At 64.3% G+C, this 10246-nt stretch overlaps 1 protein-coding gene across 1 annotated transcript; it reads left to right on the top strand.

Annotated features, from left to right (window-relative positions):
• Nucleotides 1–816: 816 nt before the first annotated feature.
• SLC25A10 (solute carrier family 25 member 10) lies at nt 817–7097 on the top strand. The gene is made up of 10 exons (XM_024203201.3): nt 817–1051; nt 1459–1573; nt 1657–1705; nt 2163–2204; nt 2632–2675; nt 3564–3634; nt 3792–3884; nt 4241–4318; nt 4581–4637; nt 5539–7097. The coding sequence occupies exons 1-10, from the start codon at nt 962–964 to the stop codon at nt 5638–5640; spliced, it is 741 nt and encodes a 246-aa protein (XP_024058969.1). The 5' UTR covers nt 817–961; the 3' UTR covers nt 5641–7097.
• Nucleotides 7098–10246: the final 3149 nt, after the last annotated feature.

Raw genomic sequence — 10246 nt, 5'->3', positions numbered from 1 at the left:
TTCCTGGGTCACTCCTGCTGCCTTCCAAGGCCCGTGAAGCCTGGTCCCCAGCCAGGGGCCCGATGCTCTTGTTAATCTTCTCTCCTGAGGACTTCGGACCCACGCTTGACCCAGCACGGCCTGCTCAGTAGCACAGGCTGTAGGCGCTGGTGAAGGCTGGGGCTCTACGGAGGGCGTGGGCGGCTCGGCTAGGTTGGGGGAGCCGAGGTGTAGGGGAGTCCCTGGCTCACAGAGCCCCCATCTTGCCGGGCGCTCTCTGCTACTAACGTGGAAGATGTACAGTTACCCCGGGCTGGGGTTGGGGCTGGGGCCTGGTCAGGACTCCTGGGTCCGTCTCCTGGCTCTGCTTTTCCCCCAGGCTGGGCACGCAGAGAGAGAGAGAGAGAAGGTATTTCTCGAGGCTCAGTGGACTGTGCTGCAGCAGCTGGGAGTGAGATGAAAGGCCCCTGCTGCCATTGCCCTTTATGGCATCGGAGCCAGACGCTCGCCCTTCACCATCTCTGGGGCTCCCGCCCTTGCATGGCCCTCCCCCCTCATTGGCCATGGCCTGGCGCGTTCTCTTACATACGCCACTGAGAGGCCATGCTGGGAGGGGGGTGCATTACTTATAGGTGCCCCCTAACTTGGTTTGTTCCCCCTCTCCCACCTGCCATGGTCCCTGCTCCAGGTGACAGGGTGTGGGGCTGATTCCCAAGCTCCGGTCGCGTGGGGGGGCCCACGGGGCTGTGGTCACTTGCTGGGGCGCTCCAGCACATGTGCTAAGGATTAACCCCAAGAAGGGTCAGGACCATTGTCCCCAACGTGTGGGGAAAGGGTCAGAAGCAGCTGTCGCAGTCTTGGCTCCGCAGTGCGTGGGAGGGATCAGCCCTACCGTGCGCTCCGGGCTGGGGGTGTTGGGCCTGACCCCCTGCATGCTCTCGCCCTGACCCAGGTGCATCTGCAGACGCAGCAGGAGGTGAAGATGCGCATGACAGGCATGGCGCTGCGTGTGATCCGCACCGATGGCTTTCTGGCGCTCTACAACGGGCTCAGCGCCTCGCTCTGCCGCCAGGTGAGTGCCCGGGGCCGCGTCCGCCCCACTTCCCCCATGAGGGGGCGCCCCCCATACTGGGCCCTGCACCTCCTGCTGCAGAGCACACACCCCAACCTCCTGCCATGGGGGTCACCCCCGCTTCCCCCCTCTACCCAGTCCCTCAGCTTCCTGCCCTGGGGGTCGCTCCCCTCCCATTACCCAGGCCCTGGGCCTCTCCCCATTCCGCAGGCCCCACACATTCCCCCTAGATCCAGGTGCTGGCCTTGGTAGTGCTCCTTTCCGGGGAGCAGCTCCCTCTGGCTGAGCTGGGGAGCCAGGGGCTCGGTGCCACGTGCTGGGCAGCGCCTTTGGTGGCTGTCTGGGGAGGGCAGGGAGTCCCCTGGGGTGCAGCACTTGGGCCCTGCTCTGACTCTCTGTCTCCTCAGATGACGTACTCCCTGACCCGCTTCGCCATCTATGAGACCGTGCGGGACCGCGTGAGCCAAGGCACCCAGGGACCTCTGCCCTTCTACCAGAAGGTGCTGCTGGGTGCTGTGGGAGGTGAGCAGGGGCAGGGGAGCCCAGGCCATGGGCTGTGGCCAGGCTTGGGGAGTCCCGTGACCCTGAATCTTCTCTGGTTGCAGGTTTCACTGGTGGGTTTGTGGGGACCCCGGCAGACATGGTGAACGTCAGGTCAGTTCCATGCGTCTCGGACGCTCTGCTCGCTGGGGGTGTGGCTGGAGTGCAGGGCGGGGGAGTTGTGGGCCATCCCATCTCAGCTTGTCGTGGACTCCATGGGCTGTGACCTGATCCTACGTCCTGCACCTGGAGGGACCAGAATTGCCCCATCTGTGCCTGGGGCTGCCCCAGGCCAGGGGTTCCAGATCTCTGGGGTTGGCCCCTCCTGATGTCACAGGAGCTGGCCGTGGAGAATCCCTGCTAGGTCCCCGTCCCCGCGGGTGCAGGGCTACGCCCTCTGCGTGGCCCCATCTCCCCAGGGAGCACCGGTCATAGTCGGATGCTGGGTGAGCTCAGGCCTGCTCAGAACAAGGGGGCCAGAGCCCCACCCCAAGGGCTGATCACAGGGGCAGGTCATTCAGTCTGTCCTGGTCTGTCTCCCCTCACCTCCCCCACTGCTCTGTCTCTGTAGGATGCAGAATGACATGAAGCAGCCGGTGCATTTGAGGCGGAAGTGAGTGACGGTGCAATAAGTGGGGGGACCCCAGGGACTTGAGACCAGCTGGCTTGGGTCCCTCCCGCCCCCTGCATGTGGTGGGGGTGGGGGGGTGGCAAGGATCCCTAATGGGATGCTAAGGGGCTGCTCACATGGTGGCACTGGGGGGGATCCACTCCCCCTGTGCCCTCCCTGTGGATGGGAGCTGCAGTGAGGTGGCGTGGCCACAAGGGGGAAGCATTGCTCCAAGCGCCACAGTTGCTGGCTGGAGGGAGCCAGGCTGGGGGGCGGGGTGGGGTGGGGGGCAGTGTATTGGGTGACCCCAGCTCTGCTCCTCAAGCAGGAATTTCCAGCAACCCTGGACATATTGAGTGGGGCGTCGGAGAGGATGAGGGCTGGTTGGAAGGGCTCACGGCTTTACCTCTTTCCCTTCTTGTCCCTCCAGTTACTCCCACGCCCTGGATGGCATGTACCGAGTGCTCCGTGAGGGTAGGACTCTGCCAAAGGCCTGGGGGCACAGGGGCTTGGCATCTCCTCTCGCCTGAGCGGGGGCACCCCTGCTGGTGTGGTGAAGCCCCAGGGCAGGAATTGCTTCTGGGGGACACCAGGGCAGCTAAATGGCTCGGTTTGGTCAGGGGCCAAGTGGCAGCTGGGTTGGGGGACTGGATCCAGCTGATTGAAGTCTGCAGGGACCAGGGGCAGCCTGGCTGGCAGCCCTGTCGTGGGTGTGGCTGGAGGCTGGGGTCGAAATGGCCAAGCAGAGCGGGTGCCGGAGAAGAGCAGGGCCCAAGGGGCAGGCTGGGTCGGGGGGGCGTTAGGGGGTGGTTGGGATTGTTCATCCAGATGCTGCCTCTGAAGTGGAGCAGCCTTAGGAGCCCTCTGAGCAGTTTGGGTTTGTCCCGGGGGATGACACAGCAAGGGCCAGACCAGACACTGCAGTGAGAGGCACCAGTCCCGAGCCCTCCAGTGGTGGGAATGAAACACTCCCCTCACCCCCCAGCTGGGAAGGGAGAGCCTGAAAGGGGAGTTATGTTTTCAAAGAAAGGAAGAAGAGGCAGACAGACAGACAGACAGACAAGCAGTGGAGAGGGAGAGTGCCAGAACAGGCTGAAAGGACCAGTGCTAGGGTGAGTGACTTCTCTTCCCTCGGAGCCAGAGGCAGGGGCGGGGGCTTTCAGAGGAGCCCCTGGGGAGTTCCCCCGCTGGGTGGTGGAGGGTCCAGGGGCTGGAGTCACAGCCAGGGCCTGCCACCCTGCACAAGCCCCAGGCCGTGGGTGGGTGGCTGGGCACAGGGCTAATGGGAATGGCGGCTCCCCGCTGGCCTGGGGCTGAATTCACACCCCCGCACTGTGCACTGATTCCCCTCCCCCTCCCCAGAGGGCTTGAAGAAGCTGTTCTCAGGTGCTACGATGGCGTCGAGCCGAGGGGCCCTGGTCACCGTTGGACAGGTAGGAACCCTCCCGCGGGCACTGGGGGGCAGCTGGGACTGGCTCTGCCCCGGGCCTCGCGGGCCACCTCTGGGGGGTGGGGGAGCCAGTCCCCTGGGGTCTGGGGAGACACGGAGGCAGGGCGGGATGAGACACTAACTTGCCCCCCTTCCTGCAGCTCTCCTGCTATGACCAGGCCAAGCAGCTGGTTCTCACGACCGGGCTTCTCTCCGACAACATCTTCACTCACTTCCTGGCCAGCTTCATTGCTGTGAGTAGGGGGCAGGGCGGGGGGAGGGCTGCCCGATGGTGCTAGTCATGGGAATTGCAGACAGGCGCTAGGTGCGCACCCCACAGGGCTGCTGGCTTCCCACAGCCTCAGGCTGCTGCTGCGGAGCTCCTGGCCCAGAGAAATGAGACAGTGGGATGAGGAGACCCCCCAGGCCTGCAGGTCTCTTCTGTTCACAGCATGTAGGTTCTTGCCCTGTTCCCCTCTGCTAGCAGGGTGGGTTACGTAGGCAGCTCCTGTGTCCGTTCACCTGCCCTCTGCCCAGGGACTGGAAGGGCCAGTGGCACCACTAGTCCCAGGGACTCCCTGTCTGACCCATCTCTGTCCCTTCCCCCCAGGGCGGATGTGCCACGTTCCTCTGCCAGCCCATGGACGTACTCAAGACCCGCCTGATGAATTCTCAGGGAGAGTACCGGGTGAGTGACCCTGTGACCCTGCCCGGGCTCGCTGCAATCGGTCCTGCCCCTCCCCACCCCCCTTCCCTGCCACAATCTCACCAGCTGCCCAGGTACCCTCCCCACTGCCCCATGGCTGGATCCCTGGCTCCTCACGCCCCACAGCTGCCCCTGCCCCAGATCTCAGCCCAGACACTCCTATCTCCAGGGCAGCTGCGAGCCAGATCAGTCCGAGGCAGTTTCCGGAGTGGGTCTCCTGGCTTATTTCCCTCTTTCGTTTCAGGGTGTTGTCCACTGCGCAGTGGAGACCGCCAGGCTCGGACCTCTGGCCTTCTACAAGGTAGCAGGCCGCGGCTGGGGGGTTGGAGCGCATTGGGGGCCGGTAGGGGGTGGAAGGAGTGTGGGAGCGGGAGGGTGCTCATGTGGGGGCTGGGGAGCAGAGTGTGGGGTGAAAGGAGCACAGGGGGCGGGCGATGCGAGCAGGGGCGGCTCCAGGCACCAGCGCAGCAAGCGCGTGCCTGGGGCGGCAAGCCGTGGGGGGTGGCGTGGTGGTCGCCGTGAGGGCGACAGTCAGACAGCGTTCGGCGGCGTGCTTGCAGGAGGTCCGACGGTTTCGGCGGTAATTCGGCGGTGGGTAGCCGAAGCCGCGGGACCGGCAGATCACCCGCAGAAACGCCGCCGAATCCGTCTGACCACGGACTGCCCGCAGGCATGCCGCCGGCGGCCGCCTGACTGCCATGCTTGGGGCAGCAAAAAACATAGAGCCGCCCCTGGATGCGGGGGCCTGCTCAATGGCTCCTGGGGCAGGGTTGCCTGGAGGCAGCCCTAGGACCTGCCTGCCGGGTGGGTGGGTGAGGAGCTGTGGGGGTGGAGCCCATGAAAAGGCCCGTAGGGGCTGGGGCCCTGGCCCTGGCTCCCGCTGGGCCTGGGCGGTGCTGACAGTGGCGCTGACTTGCCTGGGGACAGATTCATCAACCGTGCAAACCCCACGCACCCTGGCTGTCTGCAGCACCTCTCCCTCCCCCTCCTGCTGCCCCTCCCCTTGGCCGCTTGGACCCGGCTGCTGCTTCCCTGCCTGGCCACTTCTGCTCCCCGCAGCCTCCTCCTGTCCTTCTCTTCCACCACCACCCCCAACTGCCCCACCCACGCCCCCCAGAGGGCCGGAGCATCCTGGCTGGGGAGGCCCGAGCAGGACAGAGACTGACCCTCCCCTTTCTCCTTTCTTGCCCGTCCCCTTCCAGGGCTTCGTTCCTGCTGCCATCCGCCTGGTGCCTCACACCGTCCTCACCTTCGTCTTCCTGGAGCAGCTGCGCAAGTACTTTGGGATCAAAGTGCTGGCCTGAGGGGGGAAGGGCCCTGCGCCTTCCAGACTCCTCCCGGGGGATGAGACCCAGCAAGACACCACTGAGGTCCCAGAAGGCCCCTCCCCATCCTCCCTGCCCCCCACTAACCCAGCTGGGCCAAAGGGCCCCCCTTCCTGCCCCTGGACTGGCCCCACAGTTGCCATAGCAATAGGGATGGGTCCTCTCCTCCCTGCACCTTACAGGCCCCCGGGGGGGCATGACCTGGGAGGCCAAGGCTCTTCGGAGCCGGTCCATCCCCTGCTCTGTGACAGGCCTCGAGTCCCAGGGCGCCCGTGTTTACAGCAGAACCTGGCAGGTTCTTCAGCGACGGGGGCTCAGGTGGGGCCGGCTCCCCCGGCCCTCAGGGCAGCGGGTCTAGTGGCAGTATTACCGGTGGCGGCTGGGGAGGGGATCGCGGGCTTCCCCAGAGGATCCCGGGGCGGAGAAAGGAGACCCAGGCTCAGGGTGCCGAACCAGTTCTGTTTGGCTCCCGCCTCCATCCCCGTGTGATCTCTGCCCGTGTCGGACTGATGGCATCCCCATCCCCTCCTTCCTGCAGGTCCTTGGCTTGCTGTCCACGGGTTCCCCCTCTTCTGGGATGGGTCTAGTGCCGCCCCCGGTAATACTCTCCCCAGTAGTCTGGCTCCCTCAGCCCCTCTCCTGCCTCTCCCCACCTGCTGCCTCATGCTTTAAAGATCAGTTTGCTCAGCCAAAATCTCCCAGACACCCAAAGGTTGTTGGGCTCTTCAGGGATCTGTGCTTTGTACCAATGATGGAGAAAGGACCCTCCCCTGCTCAGCTGCCCCAGGCAGAGGGTGGAGCGCCGGCTAGGGGCAGGGAGAGTAAAGTCCTTCTCCTGCGCACACAGCCCAGCTCCCGTCCTGGGCTGGGCAGTGCCTGACCCGCTGTGTCTGCGGCTCTGCCTCAAACCCGCCTGGGGCACACGATGCCTCAGGCCACGATGGGGACTTGGCAGGAGTCACCTTGGAAAGTGTCTTACGTAGATGAAAAGTAGCTGTGGGAACCCGTCCAAACCGCACCTGCTGTCTAGTCTGCACCCGGTGGTCCGGACCGACAGACTGATGGGTGTGAGCTCTGCATAGCACACGGGTGCCCCGGCCTTGTACCCTGGGGGTTGGAGCAGTTCAGGAGAGATCTGAGCTGTTGTCTAACCCTGTGGTGGTGCAGCAAAGTGGGACCCCGACATCCAGCACATTCCAGCGGAGCTGCCTTCTCCGGCAGACCGGGCCTCCTGCTGGCAGCTTTGCTGGGGCTGCTCTGTGCTGGCCCTGCTGTAGTGTCTAAGGATCAGAGTGAGTCGCGGGGGCTGGATCCTGCTTGTGACGGGAGCGTTTGTATCTCATGCCTGCTCCTTGCTGCTGCTGCCCCCACGAGCCAACACTTCTGAAATGCTGCTGCTGCCCGCAAGTAGTCGGGCCAGGCAATGAGCCAGGTGCCCCGTGGGATCAAAGAACTGGAGCATTTGTAACTGTGATAATAAACCAATGGAACCGCTGCAGGTCTGTGATTGTTGCTGCTTTCATGGGGGATGGGGAGGGACGGAGCTGACACCCCCAACTCCCCAGAGCCTTGCACAGGGGCAAAAATCTTAGCTGTCAAACAGGCCCCAGAGCCACCTCATCCCCGGGGCCCTGTCCACCCACTGGGTGTGCGGGGAGGGGAGAGCCACACTGGGGGGTCTCAGCCAGGCGCTCCCCTCTCCCCCCAGTTCCTGTGCCTCGGCGCAGCTCCCTCCCAGCAGCAGTGTCTAGAACGTTGAGTGCTGCCCGGACTGTACAGAGTGGGAGCGCCGCGCCCCCCCCCCTCCCCGGGACAGGAGGCCTCTGCATGTCTAGCCCATACCCGCTAGCTCACAGTTCCACCCCCTGGTTTGCACTCAAGGTTCTTGCAGGTGCCCCAGCTCGTCCCAGCTCAGCTGGGGGTGCTGCAGGGGGCGGGTGAAGCTGCTAGCAGTGGGGTGCTCCCACATCACTGCCCCAAGGGGCCCCCACCGGAGCTGTGAGAGAAACTGCTGGGCAGAGGCTGTGCCATGGGCACCCGCCGGCTTGACACATTTCATGTCCCGCCGGAGCCGCAGCCTGGATGTGACACTTATTGGGCTCCAGCAGCTGGAACGCAGCCAACCTGGGATGGGGAGGCAAGGAAAACTCGTCACCTTAACGAAGCCTAACGATGCCATCTGGCCTCCCACTTTGTTCCTGTCCCTGCTCCCCAGGAGAGGGCTCAGGCATGGCCCAGGAGAGGGGGAGGAGGGAGCTGCAGCAGCGACCCCTCACGATTGCTGCATCTTCGGGGTGTAGGGGAGGATGGGGCATGTGGGGTGCCCGCTGCTGCCCTGGGGAGCAGGCTATGCACTGGGACTGGCCTCTGCTCCCTCCTGCAGGCTCCGTGGCAGAAGCCTGAGACAGGGACCCCAGAGCCTCTCACCTCCCCAGAGCCACCTGCAGCTCGGCAGGACTTCCCTGGGCTTCACCCCCGGACCGACGGAGCCCTAGCTGTGTGTCTGTCTGTGCCGTCTGGGTCTCCAAGGGCCTGATTAATGCGCAAGCAGCAGGGCTCCTGGTTCTGCCACTTCTGAGCCTGACACGCCGGCTGTGGGGGGCAGCAAGAGGAAGGCCAGGGCTTCTGCTGAGATGCCGGCTGTGATGCCATACGCAAGGTGAGAGAGCAGGGCACTGCTGTGAGGCTGTTTGCCGCACAGGGGCCCTGCACGGGGCGGGCAGGAGGCCAGGCCATTGGGCACTGGTTCCATGCCAAGGGGGCGGACGTTCAGAGTCCCTGGGATTCTGCTGAACCTGCGGTGGAGCCATGAGGGTCAAGCATAAGGTAAACATGTTTGTGCCCAGCTGCCTGGAGGGATGGGAGGTGGAGCTGTCAGTTGTGTGCCAGCCCCAGCCGTGGGCTGGCCCTTCTACCCACGCCGTCCCAGCACCCCAGCTCAGGCAGTGCCCGCCTCAGCACCACTCAGCAGGGCTGGGATGAGGTTTGTGGGCTGCTGCAGGCGGTGTTTACCTGAACGCCCTCTCGTCGGCCCAGCACAGGATAAACATGGGCCTGCTACCAGCCGGCAGAGACTGGAACCAGAGGGTCAGTGCAGCTCCTTGCTGCACGTGGGCTGGGGCCACGCGGGTGCCTGGCCCTGCATTGCACACAGGGACGTGAGAGACCTGAGCACTTAGCAGACGGGCTAGAGAGGGGGTTTGGTGCATAAAACAGCAAATGCAGGTCTAGACTCCCAGCAGGGGGTGCTGGTGGGAGCAGGGCAGATGCTCGGCTGTGGCGGGAGCTCCCGACTAGTCCAGCCCCAGCCTCTCCCAGCAGAGTAGCCAGGACATGCGAGATGCCGGAGGCAGGAACGTGAAATCAGAGCCAGCAGTCAGCATGGACAGTAACCCAGGCCAAAGCCGGCAAAGGGACGTTGGCCAGTGCAGGGCCCTGTGTGCCTCAGGCTCCTGCATCCATGGGCAGCACAACACGCCAATGCCAACCCTGCCCTGCCTCAGCACCGGCCAAGCAGGGAGCCGACCTCCCTCTCCGCAGACAAGGGGCGTGTGCAGCAGGGCTCGTCTGGGATAGACGAATCACACGCGCTGTGTATCGGCAGCTATGCTGTGTGTACACACGTGTATTCCCAAGGGCTGGCCGGGTCCCCCTGTACCTTTCCCAGAAGGCCCCAGCACGCTCTCACTCTAATGCCAGTTTTACACCAACTCCCTCACTCCCAGAGCAGCTGCTCTCTGGCCACGGGCGCCCTGGCTGACTGGTTCTCTGGTGCCTGGACCATGGTGCAGCGCCAGGAGAAGGCAGCCCGGGCAGTGAGTGAGACAGTCCAGGTCATGCTCCGATGGGACGATACCCTGTACCCTGCCTTCCTCAGCCCCACAGCCAGTGCCTGACCCCCCAGCACTGGGCAGGGGAGAGGAGAGGCATGCTCTCTGCCCCATGGGTGGGTGTTTGTGCCCCCAAGTCTTGTGCCCTTCCCCTGTCTCCTCTGGGCTGAGCCGTCCCTATGGCCACTGGAGAGGTGACATCCCTCCCAGCCAAGGCTGAGGCCTCTGCCCTCCCCCAGCAGGACACTAGTGCTGCATGCAGCTCTCCGCAGCCATGCTTCGCCTGCACCTTGGGGCGCAGGCGGGAGGATGCCCTCACTCTCTTGCAGCTGCATGTGTGGCGAAGCTGACTGGCAGGACCCTGCTCTCAGCCACGCCAGCAGCATGCGTGGGCTCCAGTGCAGGACTCTGCATTGACACGGGGGTTGCTGAGAGCTGTGTCTGGCCCCAGCTGTGTCGCTCCCGGCCCTAATTGTCCCACAATGGCTCAGGAATCCTGAGCTGAGGCTGGGGCTTGGGCAAAACATTCAGCTGCAAGCCAGCAACCAGAATGGCTCTGTGCTTTGCAATCACCCTGGAGGAAACAGAGTCGTTCCCAATGCCCTCCCAGACCCAGTCCCGCTCCCCTCTCTGCTTGCTGCCAGCAGGTCCCTTATCTAGGAACTGATCAGCTGAGCTGACACCACAACAGACGCATGTTCTATCCTGCGCAGCAGGGAAAGGGCAGCAGCTTCCCGCTGCTCAGCCAGAGATGC

Source organism: Terrapene carolina, unplaced genomic scaffold (assembly GCF_002925995.2).
Source record: "Terrapene carolina triunguis isolate 2854851 unplaced genomic scaffold, T_m_triunguis-2.0 Scaffold192, whole genome shotgun sequence".
Classification (NCBI taxonomy): domain Eukaryota; kingdom Metazoa; phylum Chordata; order Testudines; family Emydidae; genus Terrapene; species Terrapene triunguis.
The sequence above is the reverse complement of the archived record's forward strand: the minus strand, read 5'-3'. Positions and strand labels throughout refer to the sequence as shown.